The following is a 17774-nucleotide window of genomic DNA, read 5'->3' as shown; positions in this document are numbered from 1 at the left end:
CAGTATTACAGCAGTATCTTGTTTACTGATATTGTTTACACTCTACCTGTATCCTCTCACCAAATTTTTCAGTCAGGTCACAGTTGAAGTCATTGTGTGATGAGCCGTTAGCCAACTGAAAAGAACTAAAACTCTTGTAACTAAACAGTGACTGCTTGTTAAGTTTTGTTTCAGGACATACATCCATCCTCACTGTAATCCCACAATAACTAAATCAGTTCAAGAACACAGTAAACCTCCTTGTTGTACCTGTTCTCCACAAAGTTCACTACTCATTCAGCAGGTGTGATTACCTTCAGACTAATGAGACCACACATTGGCTGCTGTCGACTGCGAGTAGTTCAATGACATTTGGGCATTTTAGTTTCACCACCAAACAAATCCCAAGTTGCAAAGTCCCACTTTTTATTGACGTATAAAAGAGGTATTAACCAAGTACATATAGTTAATGCATGTTAATACATAAAACACATCACTTTATCCAAAACATCTGAGGATATATTTTGCATAGGGCACTTTTCTCATCCACATTTGGAAATTCACAAGCATAAATAAAAATGAGAAAACAAAGACCATCTCATTTTATGAGGTGAACATCTTCATTCTAAATTCAGATACAGTACAAGTTAAAATAATATAGCTGCCTATTACCTGCTAACAGTTGTCAAGTGTTGTAATGGTTTACATCAAGATTAAATGTACAGCTTGAATCGCACAAAACTGGAAATGACTGAAATTAATAACACTTTTACTGTCAAGTCTAAGATTGTGTGTTGATGTGTGTGTTGTGTTTATTGTGAATGAGGCAATCTGATGTGATGATGTCCTGGTTGTACGAGTAGCGCTTCAGTGGCTGAGGCTGCGATGGCCCGGCTGTTGGAGGTTGAAGGGGTGCTGTTGGACACCTTGGTGAAAGCGGTTCTGGCGCTGAAGGGCATTACGGGACACGTGGTGTCGGTCTGCCCAGGCCTTCTCTTTCTGGATGCAGGTTAACTGTGTCATCTGTGCCAGAGCTTTGGGCTGGAAAAAAGAGCCGGACGTGGCTTGACTTGGAACGATGCTGGTGCTTTGAACTGTGGGCTCTGCACCTGACACACTGGATAGAGACACAACAGAGACAGAATCTGATCAAACAAGTGGAGGCGATGGAGCTGAAATAATGTTGTGTGTTAAATGTAATATTTGAAATAGTCTGTTTATAATTAGTACAATAGTTCTGTATTCTTTCTTGAAGTCAAAATTCAACACAGAGGCAGAAAGGTTGCCCTTTGCTGGCTCACCAGTCAGCTTCCATGTTTGCCACTGCATTTGCTAGAAGAGTAGATTGGGATGGTTTGGTGCCATTCAACAGTGTGTCCTGGGTTTCTGCTGAATCTGCCTCTGTGAAGACACAAGTAGACCTCTGTTACACAACTGGACAATAATTCAATCTTGTCCCTCCGTGGTAACATAAAAACTGATAATATCAAAGTGCACACTAGAGGGTGTGCCCTATCGTTCATGATAATAGCAGCTTAATTCTTAATAATAATAATAATAATAAAACATGATATTGTAATGATACAAATATTCAGATCTGTTATGTAATGGTGTCACATATATGATGTGATAAATGTATGCGCAACAACAGCAGTCATGGTTGAAAGTTGCTCCACGCTGGAGGAGTTAGTTCCAGAAAGAAGAGCGACTTCAGTAGTGGTTTGGTTACAAAAGATCAGATATACAACAAATCATAGTCAAATGTTACTTTTTACTGAACAATGAAAACTTTCATTCTGACATATAAATGTAATACTTATTTTGATGCAATTATGTTCTTGAAATTGTTATTAATACATATTTTCTTCAGAACTTTATGATATTGACAAAAATATCACTGTTGCAAACGTACCATGAAATATTGTGATAATATTGTCGGGCCTTATCGCCCATGCATAGTGCACAGTTCTTCTGCTAAATACATAACAAGGGAACTATTGAATCATACCTAAGGTGTGAGTCAAACAGCATGTAAGGAAAGAGCTATTGACTGTTATTCTTTAAATTTGTTAAATTGTTTATCTACTAGTCTACACCTCTTTTAGCTGAAAAGCAAGCGCTCCATTACGAGTCCATCAGGCCATCACATATGACATCACTTTGCAGTGCAGTGCAGTGCAGTGCAAATTTACCACACTGTATATTGCTGTCTGAATTATTATATTAGTGATATTCTGAATACAAGATGCCACATGACTGACCTGGATGAGTGACAACAAGCCAGCCCTCTTCCACCACCTCTCCAGACTTGACATCTTCAGGGGCCTCCTCCTCTCCCCCAAAAAACAGGCGGCTGATGGTTCTGAACATAACTGTTTTTTTCCCTGTTGTTCCTGTCTTCTGTCTTTTCTTTGTTCAGCTGGTAGGTTGGGTGTTTCAAGAGTCTTCAGCTGCTGAGGATAAGACAAAAGAAGGTCTCACACATCACACCCTTATTCACATTCATAAAGTAGCCTTACTTCCTTCAAATCAACACTAAACCCTCTTTGACAGTTTAAGAGTGGTTGAAGCCATGAGACCCTTTTCTTAATATTATTTTTCAAAATTCAGGCAGTCGTGTGTCAGCTGACTCAGATGTCCAATAAAATGTCTGGAATTACAGTGATTCGAATAAGGATGCCCACACCCCCAGAATTTCATTGTTAGAGTCCATCTGTTTCTGGACATATGGGGGAAGGGCTCCGTTCATCGAACATCTGATCAGAGGGAAGCCTGGTCTGCGCCTTTTAATAGCCATTGCACTTAATCAGTGTGTGACGTATTTTCTACACTGCACACTGTTTTAACGGTGGTATAGTTTCATGAAGTGCACGTCATAGAATGAGTGGGTGAAAATGGGATTAAGAACATTACTGCAGCAACAAAGATCCTCTTGTTGAATCAACATTTTGACATATCGACTGGATGCTGATTAGATATTGTTTTTGTCCTGAGTTCGTTTTAGGACGTTATAACCACCATCCATTACATCCAATGAGTCCAATGTCAACTGGATTGTAGGTTACCTCAGACCCGTGTCACATATGCAACCGTGTATGTATTGCAGCTCGGCAGTGTCCTTACCTGCGGTTAGAGTTTCTCAGTTGGACTCGCAGACCATTGTGGAGTTTCAGTTTAAATTTTCTGCACAGACAACCTATAATAATCAACCTGCGAAAAGCTGCACCCAAACAAGTCTGTTGTTTTGTATTTCAAATACTCAACCGATCAGACAACAGAAGACCCGCCCCTGTCCCCGCCCACCAAGAGCAAAACAGCCAATCAGAGGCGGAGGAGCCTGCGGTTTGATTTCATTCTCGTCAAAGATTAAACTCCGCGGTCGAGATGATTTACCTCCAATTTCATGTAACGTGTGTGCTGCAAACAAAACAAAAAAATCTAACCAAAACAATTTAGGCTATATTTTAACATTGTTTTGCCTGACTGCATAAAAGTATATGCTCATGTTGTTTACCAAGTTATTATATTAGTTTCTTGATATATTCGCACACGTGCATGTAAGCGTTTGTATGTCTGAGTTCAACAGTTTTTGACAGTAAACTTGTGTGCTGTATTTACAGGTAGCCTACTGCATAAACTGGCAAAACATCGGGGAATCTTCGTTCCCACCTAGTGGTTAGTAGGATTAAATGGGGACCGAGCATCCACCTTTAGTTTGTATCTGAATAAAATCTAACCTTGAATGCTTTAGTCATGGTTAAATATTAACATGTGTCCTGTAAATATAATTGCTTCATAAAAGTGTCTTACAATATTCTGGATAAAGAGCAACAAGATGACACAAGCTGACTGCAAATCACAATAAAGGGTAAACACTTTTGAAATGTATGCATTTTAACATTTAAATTTGAGGGGAAAATGAAGTGTGAGCACAATATCTTTGGCCAGTGAGAAAATATTTGGAGAAATTAAGACAAGCAAACAAACTCCGCAGAAAACATCAGGTGTGGAAATATTCACGCAAGCATTCACTTTCAGTGGTATTTGCTTCTTTGCTTGTCGCAAAAAAATTACTGTCAAAGAACTTTAACACTGTAGCTCTTTTTAGTCACAATTTGTTAAAATATGTGATTTTACAGATGAGAGGACTATCTCTGATTTAAGATTTGTATCGATGCTGTGATTGAGCTCCTGTAACATAGCGCCACCCAGTGTTTCTCAGCATAAACTATTCATATTTAATTTCTCCCTTTCTTCCAGGAGATGGTGCAGTTACTCTGCTGAATTTATTCTCAGTTCCTACGACTGATACAGTGGTATAGTGTATTGGTGTAGCTTTATTAAATGAAATGTGGCAGGTGTGATGACAGACTCCACCCATGTAAGGAAGCAACCCTGTAAGAATAGGGTCAGTCTGAAAATACTATTTTAAATCAATATATAGTCATTCCAAATTCTTAATTTAAACGAAATGAAAATGACATTCAGTAGAAATATTATTTATATTCATGATGTTTAATTTATTTCATTCTCCTAATAAGGGAAACACTCTTGTGACTTATTCATAATGGGAGCTGAAGTTTTAAAATGTATTTATATTATAAAATTGAATTATAACAGGTTGGCAAATTGTTTTTCATCTCATTTCCACGTTGCTGCATAATTGGACCACATGGTACCCCAGTCTCTCGCGCGGTCATTTGGTTACATGGGACCATTAAAATAATTGGCAACAGCTCCTTCACCTTGTCTTGTCTGCGGGTCAACACCACTGGATTCCTGTGTAAACGCTGAGGCTCATGTTTTTGTTGTTGTAAAGTGTGTGAGCATGAAGCCTTCTTCCTGAGCACTTGAGCAGTGATACGTGAGGTGGGGAGGGCCCTCGGGGCGAGCACACCCCTACTGCCTGTGTCAGAGTATTTCAGAACAGAGGCCAGCATTTAGTCACTCTGCATGAAAGCTATACATATCACTTCGTTGCTGAGGTCCTCTCTAACTTGTGGACAATAGGAGGATATTTTCCTGTTTCTAACGGAGCCGTGGACCACGACTAGATCTGCTTTTTCTTCTTGTAGAAACTGTGCGTCGTGACCACAGGATACTTTTACGCACAGTTATTTCACTCCCAAAAAGGACGATGCCTCGGTCTTTCTTGGTCAAGAAGTACTTCGCTAAACAAAAGCCAAACTACAGTGAACTGGAATGTCAGAAAGGTGAGTAATGAAGTTGTTTATTCCTTAAATGAATTATGAAAGCATCCTTACATAAGTGTCGCCAACTAGACAGAAAACCACCTGTTTTCTTAAGTGCAGTTGTTAATTTTACGTCAAATGCAACATCATTCTCTTAATGTCATGTGTTTGAGTTTGGTTCGACTACAAATCAGGCAACTCCCCGATCAAGTCGAGGCCCGTTAGATGCACTTTCCCCCCTTTCTGCACCCAGACAGAGCTCCATTCATGTTACAAGCCCATGTGAATACGTGGGAGGAAACGGCCCATGGAGCCTTCCCATGGCTCTAACTTCATGCTCAGTAAATACTGACAAAACCAAGACTTTACAACCAAAATGATTGCAAAACAGAATATGTGCAATTGGTGAAAGTATATAAAATGTATTTCGTATGGTGAATTTGTTGTCTATTCTATAATTCAATCGAATATCATTAAACTTTTCTGCATGTTCTGACTGGCTGTATGTTTGAACCATCCTCTTCTTTTCCTTCTCAGACACTTCACTGGAGAGGTATCCTCTTGCTGAGCTCTCATCAGCAGACAGCACCTGCTTCACCACAGGTCTGGTGTGGGACCTGAGTGTTCTTCCCGCTCTCTACCTGCCCACCTCCCAAACAGAGCCCTCTGCCACCCCGGGTCCTCTGGACCTCAGCTCCCCATCCAGCCTCAGCAGCAGTGCCAGCAGCAGTGGAGAGGAGGATGAAGGACGAACATCAGATCCCCCTAGCCCTGAACCTGTGCACGCATATGCCCCACGTCAGCGAATGAAATGCACCGGTGTTATGGCTCATATCAGTCCCCCAGAGGAGGAGGAAGAGCGAGAGACCCCCGTCACAGCGGCGAGGCCTGCTTTCCTCTGCAAACACTGCCCCAAAGAGTACACCAGCCTGGGGGCTCTGAAGATGCACATCCGCTCACACACGCTGCCCTGCGTTTGTACCACCTGTGGAAAGGCATTCTCCAGGCCGTGGCTGCTGCGTGGCCACATCCGCACACACACAGGTAAGATCCATGACCCAAGATATTGTAAAAGATCACAAATCCTCTCACCTTTCAAGTTTCTACTTGATTGTTGATTCATGAAGGAAGAAATCAGTGTTTGTGTTGCTGCAACACTGTATGAATTACCATTGTTAGTCAGCAGTTGTGATGTGAGGTCACAGATTATCCATGACAATCAATTTGATGAACTCAACAGCTGATCAGCAGACATTATCACACAGGGAAGCCTGCTGTAGACCCTGTACTCATTGATCACTCATTGTGTTTAATGTCCCAGCAACAATGACTCGTCAGCTAATTATCTTATCACTGCTGCCGGTGAAGACAGCAGAATAGGACCACTGGGGTGACAAAAGGTTTAAAGAATGCCTGAAGGCTCACTGCTATCACTGAGCACTTAGTACCTGCAGCAACTTGTTAGCGTGCTAATCTCATTTGGCTCTGATTGAATCATGCTAATTCAGTTAGGCTCTGACCCCCACCAGCCTACCATGAGATTCTTCATTATCTCCAGAATGTGTGTTTGTGTGTGTGAGGTGTTAATAGGAAACCCTTGTGATCTCAGCTATACTTGACTGTTGTCACTGCGTGAGGTGGCTGTTGCAGTCACATGTGAAGGGGATTTCTAGTGAAGTCAAATGAAAATTGTTTCCATCCTTTTCTGTCCAGGTGAGCGTCCATTCTCCTGTCCCCACTGCAACCGAGCCTTCGCTGATCGCTCCAACCTGCGGGCTCATCTGCAGACCCACGCCGAGGTGAAGAAGTACCAGTGTGGCGTCTGCTCTCGCACCTTCAGCCGCATGTCACTGCTACAGAAACACAGCTCCTCAGGGTGCTGCTCCGCCTCAGTGTGAGACACCGTGAGAGAGACAGAGGGGACCCACTCAGAGCTCAGAGCAGTGGAGGTCTTGTGGCCGTGGAGAAGAGGTCTGCACAGGTCAGGCTGTCCTGTTGAGGACCCATAAGGCCACAAAGAGCATGAAAAGGTCTGCTTTAAGAGACCTGGAGGGAATCAAACCTCATTAAGGACCTGACTTTATGAGCCTCTTAGCTTCTATGCTCCATTAGAGCTGAGAAGCTGATTTTTTTTTTCCTTCTAATCCAGACTGAGGTCTTGAAGCTGGACCAAATCTGAACTCAACAATGCAAACACTCACTTGATATCAGTCCCTTTGTTGCTATTGTGCCCATTCCAAACACCAAATATGTAGTCAACTTATTGGGGTAAGAGGTGTTTTTTCCTGTCCTGGTGCCAGTCAGCTCAGGATCATGGCCTAGACACAGCTGCTCAGAGGTAAGGGTGCGTGGGTGGAATAAATCTCTTAGCGTGCCTCAAAACACACACACACTCACACACACACAAAAGCAAATGCACACACAGCTGTCCCTAGTACTGTGGTGTAGATAGACGAGGTGCTAACAGGTGCTACAGCCATGACCTTCGCTGGTTGATAGCAGGTGACTTCCACTGCCCTTGCTTTACTTAAGAAGAAAGAGGAAGCATGTCATAACAGAAGAATGGCTCCAGTTAGTGGTTTTTGTTTTTTTTTTCACCATTGGGGATCATTTTAATCCTTTATTTTGACTACATCCGCACCTTCTCTTTAATCTGATGAGTTTCAGAGATAGGAAAAGCCGCTCTGTCTGTTATTTTCCAAAGATGTTTCACGGTGCGGCTCTGCTGCAACATGAACGACAATGTAAGCCATGCACTCAAGGTTACCACAGTGTTAATAATACCAGCCAAAGCCATATGAATGATATTGTGCCTTGAAATTGTATTACTTGTTAAACCAAAATGTGCCTTTTTTATTTACCTCATTAAGTAGTCATGGCTTTAAAAAAAACAACTCATTGCAGTATTAGCATAAATAGAATTATGAAATGTAAGAAGGCTGGGACCAAAGATTTTTACAGTTTACACCATGGAGACATGGTTGCCTTATATGTGATGAGAGCCCTGTAAATGGACAGTACAAAGATGAATTTTTAACTTTCTTAAACATTTTATGGCTGTGTTTTCTCGTGCAATGTGCAGACGATATGTTATTTTGTTTTTTTTGTACCATGCTTGTGTGTTCACTTCTATTTCCTGTATGTTGTAACGGTTACCTTTTCAATCAATAAAGTAATTTATGTTTATTAAAACTTGCTCAGCAATTTACTTTAGCATTAGAGAAGCTACACAGCAGGTTTATCTGCTCGTATACGATGTCTGCTCGTATACGATGTGGAAATGAGTGCAGTTAGGATGTTGATACATAAAGGTCTGTTTGATCATTAACTGGGAAATGGGGAGTGAACTGTCTACTGTGTTGAAAGTTAATTGCAGATGTGCAGGTGAACTCACTGTGTGATGGATGGGACCAACTGAATGCACCTGCTTTCAGTTTCCACCTGCCGTCTACTTCTCACTGTCACTGTGCAAACATTGCTGGATATGCGAGTTTGCATTTGCGTGTAGAGTTAAAGAAGAACATGAGTGGAAGTCCACTTCTGTTTCCGATCAATCCCAAGATTTAACATGAATTCGTATCTGCTCACCTTGCCCTTGTGAAATTATTTTAAGGTGGAATAGTCAGCTTTGTTCAGTGTATATACATTTTTCCCTCCCCAGGGAGAGTTTAACATTCTCCTCTTCCTCTGCCTAGACGGTGAGTCAGAGTCTGCTCAGCCTGGAGCATTATGTTCCCATGGCTCTTCAGCTCTCAGTCAGTAAGTCAGGCTACCAGTCAGTCTAACAGTCAGTCAGCTAGCTGGTGTGCGTGGGCTGAGGCCCAGCAGGGCCTGCACAGTGAGGTAAACTGTTCCACGGCACAGTTCCTTATTTCCTTTTGAGTCAGAGAAATGCTTGCTGCTACCAGTCAGGACGGCCTCTGCAGCAATGATTCACCTCACACACTCAGTACTTCAGCTGAGTGTGTTTGCTCATGCAGACTCTCAAACATCTGTGGACAAACACCAACCAGGTCCAATATGGAACTAATGTGAGTGTCCTTGATTGTGGTGCCTTTTGGCGTTATGTTCTCATGTATTTTTACCCATGATGCTCGTGGATAAAAGGACTGTTAAAAGCTCAGCTGTAGGAGGTTAGCTCAGGACTATTTTGATGATGTCAGCTGTTATGTCCTGAGGTGAGGGTGTTAGCTTTGCTAGCAAAGACAACTGAAACGAACCCTTGATTATGACTTTACTCTCAAGTTTGCTTGTTGGTGGACTTTTAATGATGATTTTTATCTCTGTAATCCCATTGCCTTTTTTGTTTTAGGCTACAAAGATGACGTTTGTCTCTCTAAAATATGTGAAGGCCTTTACATTCTTTTATTCTGTATATGATTGATCACATTTCAGTACATCTTATTTTCCTTTCTTAGCAGATCGGTGTTTCCCCAGAAGCTACACAGCCTTATTTGGGCCGGTATAAGCTCATACATTTCAAATCTTTGCTGCATCACAAGTTACTGCACTTCTTTCTGCTTTTTTTTATAGAGAATTGAAAACACAACATGCTCCCCTTCTTGTTCCTCGGGGAGTGTGGAGGGCTTGGATCTGAAATCTGAGAGCGTTTTCCTGCTGTGTGCTTTACAGTGCCAGAGCACTCACTGTAATTTACCAAAAGTGGCTGCTATTTATGCCATAAAGCATGTGTTTAACATTCCTGAACCCCACTGTGTTTGTGTATTCCTCGCTCACTCGCTGGCTCTCTCCCACTCACTCTTTGCCTGCCTCTACGGCTGTATTTCTATTTATGTGTGTGTGTGTGTGTGTGTGTGTGTGTGTGTGTGTAGTAAGTGGAAATGGTCCCAACAGAGCAGCAGCCCTTTCCCTCTTCACAGGAGGATCATCTCTCCCCCTCTGAGACAAGGCCGACAGGAAGTAGGAGTTTACATTGGCCTACTTTACCCAAAAAAAGCAGCAGAAAAAAAAAAGGAGCTGCAGGGCTCAAGCGCTGTTTCTGCTGCGGCACTTTGGCACTGCCAGCGTCGTGTCCCATCCCCCCATCAGCTGTCCCACCCATGGCTGCGCTTTCAGCCACGTTTTTGGGGTGGAGTTGGGTGGCCAGGAACTAAAGAGTGGCCTTCGGTGCGGCAGAAGTTAGGGCTCACGGTCTGGGAGACAGGAAGGAGCTGTCAGCATCTCATAAACAGGACTCATCCTGCACTCATGACACACGAGCTCTGGAGAGAACTCTCCCAGGAACAGCCTTCAGACACTCACTTCAACTCCAGACTGTGGTTCAGATTGATGCTCAGTAGGAACCATAACATTGACACTGAATATGTATAAGCTGCCCAACACACTTGTGACTATCACCCGAGAGTCAGTAGTCCTTTTACTGACATGTAACAGTCACTTAACAGTAAGTAGTTTATCACCGGTGGACAAGTCCAAATAAAGCATGTTACTTGGGAACCGTGTCATGTAAAACATAACCTCAGCAGTGGTGTATGTGTGAAAAGGCAGCCATTTGAGGAAATGGAAACAAAGCCATCCTTATGTTTTATCCTCAACAATATAAACTGCTTGGTTTTGATGTGTACTCCCCAAACACCTCTCACCTCATGCATCACTCCCTTGGCCTCCTCCAACCAGATTAGCGCCTCTCGATGTCCATCACCTTGCTCAAGAGCACTTCATTACTCTCTCATGTTTTGATGTTAATAACTTTCCCTGTCTAGGTTTGGTGGGATTTTTTTTTTCCCTCCCTGGAAGATCTGCTTGAGTGTTGTTGTCTCACTCTTAACACAGCAAAGTTTGGAGCCCAAGTGTAAATGTCAGAATGCAGAGCTAATTCCTCTCTGCTGAGCTGCAAACAGGCCTGAGACACAACCATTGCATCTGGTAAATAAGAACGCTAACAGCGGTAACACCACAAGTATGCCTAATGATGGATTTGATCAGGCTGCGGAGTTGCCCCGAGGCTGGATTGGAGAAGTGGTTGGGTGGGTTAGGGGATGGGGGTAGGGGTGCATATTAAAGAGTAATGAATCACACACTCAGTCACAGGGTCGCCGGCTATGAATGTGCTCTCTGTTGGTTTTCCTGGAGCCTGGAGTTTACTAACTGATGACGCAGGCTGGACTTGATCAGAGACATGTGTTGCTGCGGACTCGATGCCAGTGAGAAGCAGAGCGGGAGAGAGAGAAAGGGGAGAAGGGGGAGAGGTAGAAGGATGGATGGCGCCTGAGCTCTCTGCTTTTCCTCTGTGTCCTTCTGGGCATCGCCTCACACTGAGGCTGATGGGATTGGAGTGGAAATGGAGGGAGAAAATAAACCTGACTTCTAGCCTGGGACAGGAAACAAGAGATTCTCAGAGAGTATCCTGACCTAGCTTTTTTAAAACTATCATTACTCCCAAATTCTTGTGTGGCATCTCAGCAAGCTGAGGAGCAGCGTGTTTGCTGGACACAAAAGCAACCAAAACACACTTTGTTCTGACCTGAAATGAAAAATCACAATGTAATAAATGATGTGGCTCTTCTCAAACATATGTTGTAGAAGACAAGTGACTGTTCTGGTGTTAACTTTGCTAATCAGCACTAAACATAGTACATTTTAGGCTAACGGAAATGTTTTTAGTTTTGTAGTTTACATGTAATGATTGCAATATATGAAATTTGTGTTTTTTTTATACAATATATCAAACATTTCTCAAAACCATAAATGTCAACTTGCTGAAGAAAAAGTCAGATAATCACAAAAGTCGATAGGGTTCATCCTCTGAGAACATAAATGTACACAAATTTATGTTGGCTAATAGTTGAGACATTTCAGTCCAAACCAAAGTCATGAAATTGCTATTGAAAACCACAGAATGCCCACCCTCCCCTCCTCCCCCCCACCCGCATGCGCACACACACACACACACATCTTGAGCACACCCCTTTCCACCTGACAGTGAAGGAAATATCACCTGTTTGCCACAGCAGAATGCACCTGAGCATATTTTCCCAGACAAGGTGCAGGACGACGTTAAGCTGTCGCCTGGGGCTTTGACAGAGTATTATGAAAGAGCTGATGCAGATTTGTGCCCACCTGTCAGAACATGTCACTGTGTAACCGTGTGCTCACAGCATCAGGCAGTGCGCTGGGAAAACACATTGTCTTCCTGCTTGTTTTAAACTTTTCAAGGCTTTTGATTCGCTGAAACATAGAAAGCTGTGTGAAAGGGAGAAGCACTTGTTGAGGCAAGCTGGATCACGCCATGGCTAAATGTGTTGCGCACATGAATATCACTGACAGGAAGAGGACTGCTAATTGAGTCATGATAGTGTGTGTAGCATGTCATTTCCCATGAACAACCTCATGAGTTCACAGTCTTTAAAGCACACCAGTATGAGAGGCAGGCGTGTTTGGAGCAGGAAGAGCAGTTTGGTTTGTCACTGTTGACGGGTGAGGTGTCGAAGGGTTCCCATTTGTTCCAACAGAGATCAAAGGAAGTTAAAGCGCCCCGTGGAACAGATGCACAGCATCACAACACTCCTTGAGATAGTAAACACCAACAATCCGTCTCATCTGCACACACACACACACACACACACACACACACACACACACACACACACACACACACACACACACACACAGATTACAACAGTCAATCGTCCAACAATCCTCAGATAGAAACACACAGACGTAGGTGACCCCAAGCTGTCTTTGTGTGTGGGAGGCCGAGGCAGCAGCTGGTTATGATGGAAAACACCCGACACTCCCACCGACACCCCGCGGGGCTGTCCTGTCATCCTGCTACACCGAGGGCTGCTGACTCCCAAAAGGCTCTGAGGCTCCAGACCTGGACCAGAGCGATCTATTCATCAGCAGTCCAGCTTTCAAACAACTCCACCAACCAAACAGAGAGGCAGTTGATTCTGCACAGTTGGTTCCCAAACAATAGACACACACAGGCCAGAAAGCAAGCACTCGCACAATCCCAAATCTATGCACGCACAGAGACACATGCACACAGTCCTGCACATGCTGAAACCATTATCCTGTTGCTTGTTAAGTCATTACTCTATAGCTTGTTATTTTCTCAAGCAAGAGAAAGCAATCTATCCACAAAGGAGTGCTGAGAGATTTGCCACCCGACTGAGCCCTGGGATATGGGAAGTTACCCTGAAATTTGAGGAATGCGGTGAGGTCTGAAACCTAAGGAACATAGAAAACGATCATCTACTGGAACAGCGACGCTTCTTTCCCGCAGTCTCTGGGTCGTGGCTGCAGCCAAGGCTCTATGAGATGTCCACAGGGAGCGAGTATTATAGACATTACTGATGACAGAGCAGAAAAGTTCCAGTCCACCAATGGGATACGGAGGAACTGACATAGTCTAAGAGCTCTGACATATTCACGGTGGATCTCAGACATCTGGTTTCCATTTCCCTTCCCTCCTAAGACAGTGAATCCTGGCAGCGGCGCTTTTCAATGAAATAGTCTATTCGACTTCCTGTGCTATCAGTTTAGTATAAGTGTGTGTGCCACAAAGGGCAATGAAAGCGATGCTTGACACATAGACAGTTATTAAACTGCACTGCTTTCCTCCAGGGTTTATTTTTAGCTCCCCACCCCCAAGCTCTGACGCCACCCTCAGGGTTTATTAGCAGGAACACCCCATGAGCAGCCATTTTCACAGCATCCTCTCCACTCTGCTCCACACACTGGGAAAACCTGCGAGCTAGCGCACTCTCACCACACTGCTAATGAGTGACACATGTCCCCTAGCTCTGCTGCTGACACTTCCAGATCAAAGCCCTGGAAGAGAAGTTTTAAACCCGGACCCCCTCGTTCCCCCGTCCACCTCCTCTTTGACACCCACGCGATATGTCTGAGGGCAGCCAAATGGTGAAGCACCTGTCCTTTTTGCATTTAACACAAGAAGTAGTGTGGCTGTCTTCCATTCACAGGACCTGTGTCAGGGCGATTCAATGTGTATTCCAGCTGCGGATGATAAAAGATCAGATAACACTACTCAGATATGTTACAGGTCAATGTGACAGACATGTCCACAGCCAAAACTGTTAATCTGCACCAAAGCATGTGGGTGGACAGATTAAGGGAGGAAATGGCATTTTGGAAACCTGATTGCAAAAGTCTGGATCAACACTGAATCTCTCGCTCCATGAATCCTGAAGTCCTTCTTATTAATCCAACTGCTTCACCCATCTCAAGCTGAAATACTGTCCGAGCAGTTTCCATACAGCTGAAGGGCGTCGAGGACAGAGCGGGTAGACAGGCGAGGGAGGGGGTGCGTGGGTTGGGGGGGGAGGGGGGAGGGGGTTGGGGGGGTAGCCAGGGCAAAGGCAGGAAATCCCAATGCAGCATGAACTATTTTCCTCCATAGTTCCACTAGAACAGCTCTTTGTACCCGTCCCCCACCTCCCTCTATTGGGCCTCTGTCTCTGACAACCATCCACCGCTGTTCAACAAGGCAACCGCACCACTACCACCAGCGCCACCACTGTGAAAAAAACAATCCAAACCTCTGTCACACACACACATGTGCAGTTCAGTCGTGGGCCGTTACTCAGCAGTGCTGGGGGTTGAGGAGCGGGGATCAAAAGCTTGGGGTTCCCCTCCATCTCAGTCCAAAGTCCCACTGTGGTTAGGCCGTAGACAGAGAGGCACCTTACTTTACACAGAGCCCCCAAATGCCAAAAACACTCAAATATACAAAAGGAGAGGCACAAAAACGCCCTGAAAATGTTCAACAAAGGACAAAAAACGATCTGTGGCAATTTTATGCTTTCTTCTTTCTCGTTCTTCTTGTCAAACATTCTTTGGCAGTGACTCGCTATCTCCTCACAGAATCACTTGATCATCGAGGATGCGCATGCTCTTCATGTGACTCCAATGAAGAGATAGCTCTGCTGAAGAATATCACAACAAAACTCTTTTCTATCCCGGAATCTCATTTCACAGAGACACACATTCCTCGTCAATAAGACTGAACAGTTGGAGGAATGGGAGAAATTCAGGTCAATGACACTGGTGAAGCAGGAAAGCAAATATCAGCAATGAATATGTGTTTCCACATCGCAACATCAAATCCAGACATTGTGCTGATTTGTTGCAGAGCAGGAACCAGGCCTGTGATTGACTTGGATTTATTTTATGCACCAGTGAGACCCCATGCAAAGACTGAGAGGCCTCCAAAAAAAGCCCAGAGCCAGGCTTTTTTTCCTTCCCTGAGACAAACTCAAGGCTATGGAGGAGGGAAGTGTGAGTGTATGGTGGGTGGGAGTAGGCAAGGCACCTTGCAACAGCTGGTCTGAATTATCCGTGGGGTCGGGGGTAGTCGGATAGGGGAGGTGGAGGGGAGGTGTGGAGACTCCTGGCGCCAGGATCGGGCCAGCAGGTCAGGGAGGATGACGATTACCAAAATACTAGCAGGCAGCCATAGCCTTGCAAAAAAAAGGGGGTGTTCCTGGCTCACACCGCTCACAGCTACAGGATGGGCAGGCGAGTGGCCGAACCATGGAGGGAGGGTGTGTGTGTGTGTGTGTGTGTGTGTGTGTGTGTGTGTGTGTGTGTGTGTGTGTGTGTGTGTGTGTGTGTGTGTGTGTGTGTGTGTGTGTGTGTGTGAGAGAGAGAGAGAGAGAGAGAGGGACGCTCCTACTTCCACTTCCTATGAGATAGCCCCTTCCTGTCATTGAGAAACATTGAGAAACACCATGTTAATGACTGGTGAAATGACCTTTCTTCTATCAGTGAGTTCAACCAGGCAAGTGGAGCAGAGTTTATATCAGCATTGACTTTCATTCAACACATGAGTCCTCTCAGAAGTATTATTTAGTTAAATGTAACTTTTGTTTTCCTCCATTGGAACACCAGTAAGCAGCTGCCTGCAAGGTGCAGTTCACTCACACTCAGCCCTTTGTGTTTCCTCTCAGGCTGAACTGACCACATGTGAACTGATTCAAAACCGATGATGTTGCTGTCACATACTGGGACAGGGCTCCCTCTGCCGGTGAAGGTGTAACATTGCACTAATAGACTGGTCCTTAAAATGTGAATGTGTTTCTATAAACAATTATTTCTTCAAAGATTTTTAAATATTCACTTATTCAATAATTAGTTTAAGAGAAAAAAAATTGAATTTTGAAATGAGCATTGTGTGTCATATTAATAATAAAATATGTATTTATTACTTTCATTTCAGTGTTCTTAATAACATTAATAAAAAAAAAAAAAACATTTTACAGTCACAAGTCAAAATATCTGAAAGTAAGCTGTGAAAAACCCAATTGGTAGTCTAGTTCTTTGTAGCAGCATTTTGGTCAACATACACAGGACTTTAAAAAGATGTTGATGCTAATTTTATACTTTTCTGTGAGGCTACCTACAGCACTACTGGAACATAACACAACATAACATAGCATAAATTAAATCATGAAAGACCAGTCAAAATTCCAAAAGACAGCAAAGTATGCAGATTTTAGAGGAAGTTGGAACTTGTGATTATTGCTCTGAGGCAGTAGAGGGTAGCATTGATCAGAATTACATCTCCCACCAAAAGGGTGAATTTACTTCACATTTTCTGTCATATAGTCGACATAGGAACATAAGATGACACTCACTCTGTAGGAAATATTTGTCTCATTACACAGAGCCCATAATTATTCAGATTTTCTTTCACATCTGATTTGGCATCAGCCACAGATAAGAAGACTCCTCCTGAGACTCCAGCCTCCGATGTTCACACTATTCTGGTCCTGCCAATTAGGAGATGACAACAGACCGCTAACACACTGGTGTATTGTGCGCTAAATGCAGTGTGAGAGAGGATTGGGATTGAGACACATAGATGGTGCCAGCTGTCTAAGTGTCTGGCCTGCTGCCTGGAAGTAGCACTTCTCCGAATGCCAAGCTGATCCTTCTGTTACGTCTCGGAGAGTGGACCAGGAGCACAGAGCTTTCCCTCAGGACTCTCCTCACCTGCTTCTGCTCCAACTTCTTACTGTGAGCTCAGCATGCTGGGGCCCCACATTCCTCCGACTAGCTGTTAAAATGTTGGCAGGATCTCTCGGAGGCCTGAGGACGCTTTAGGTGGGACCGAGGCAGGGGCGGAAACAGACATTTTGAGGGGCTGTTGGTCTAACCTGAAAAAGGACACCCAACACCCACAGTCCAAATATGGTCATCTTTATATGTCGTCTTTAGTTTAAAGGAAGAGTTTGTTTGAAGTGGGGTTGTATGAGGCACTTCTCCATAGTCAGTGTTTTACTTGCAATAGGTTGGCACTTCCCTAGTTTGGAGAACAAGGCAGCTGTATTGCCACAAAAGTAAAATGACATATAGCTATGGGCCAAGTCATCAACAAAGCATATTTTAGCCACTTCAAGTGTAATGTATGTAATGCAATTAATGTATGTGTAATGTATATTCAGAGTATTTTCAACACTTCTCCTTGCAGTCAAACAGCCCTTTTCAAAGGGGAACTGAAGCCTTTATATCCATTTAACTCTTATTTAACTTGCAACAAATGACCGCAATATCCACAACTCTTCTGAGAAAAACAGTAATTTTACCTCGCAGAACACAGGATTTGCTTATTGGTTG

The 17774-nt window shown here is 43.7% G+C and overlaps 2 protein-coding genes across 3 annotated transcripts; one reads left to right on the top strand and one right to left on the bottom strand.

Annotated features, from left to right (window-relative positions):
* Nucleotides 1–383: 383 nt before the first annotated feature.
* On the bottom strand, nt 384–3228 carry LOC138630939 (tumor protein p53 inducible nuclear protein 2). 2 transcript variants are annotated; one of them, XM_069715604.1, is made up of 4 exons: nt 3103–3228; nt 2241–2432; nt 1281–1380; nt 384–1096 (listed from the first exon to the last, which is right to left on the bottom strand). In XM_069715604.1, the coding sequence occupies exons 2-4, from the start codon at nt 2347–2349 to the stop codon at nt 847–849; spliced, it is 459 nt and encodes a 152-aa protein (XP_069571705.1). In that variant the 5' UTR covers nt 2350–2432; nt 3103–3228; the 3' UTR covers nt 384–846. The 2 variants fall into 2 exon arrangements, with proteins under 2 accessions (XP_069571705.1, XP_069571713.1); XM_069715612.1 differs by having other exon boundaries at nt 2241–2429.
* A 1712-nt stretch (nt 3229–4940) lies between these two features.
* On the top strand, nt 4941–8065 carry snai1a (snail family zinc finger 1a). The gene is made up of 3 exons (XM_069715593.1): nt 4941–5192; nt 5709–6215; nt 6885–8065. Exons 1-3 carry the CDS (start codon nt 5117–5119, stop codon nt 7067–7069), a joined length of 768 nt encoding a protein of 255 aa, XP_069571694.1. The 5' UTR covers nt 4941–5116; the 3' UTR covers nt 7070–8065.
* Nucleotides 8066–17774: the final 9709 nt, after the last annotated feature.

The sequence above is a fragment of the Brachyistius frenatus genome, unplaced genomic scaffold, assembly GCF_029030835.1.
Source record: "Brachyistius frenatus isolate BFR_SWC_R1_liver_20210118 unplaced genomic scaffold, ASM2903083v1 Contig_4, whole genome shotgun sequence".
In the NCBI taxonomy this organism is placed as follows: domain Eukaryota; kingdom Metazoa; phylum Chordata; class Actinopteri; family Embiotocidae; genus Brachyistius; species Brachyistius frenatus.
Note: the sequence above shows the minus strand (reverse complement) of the source record. Positions and strands in the feature narration are given on the sequence as shown.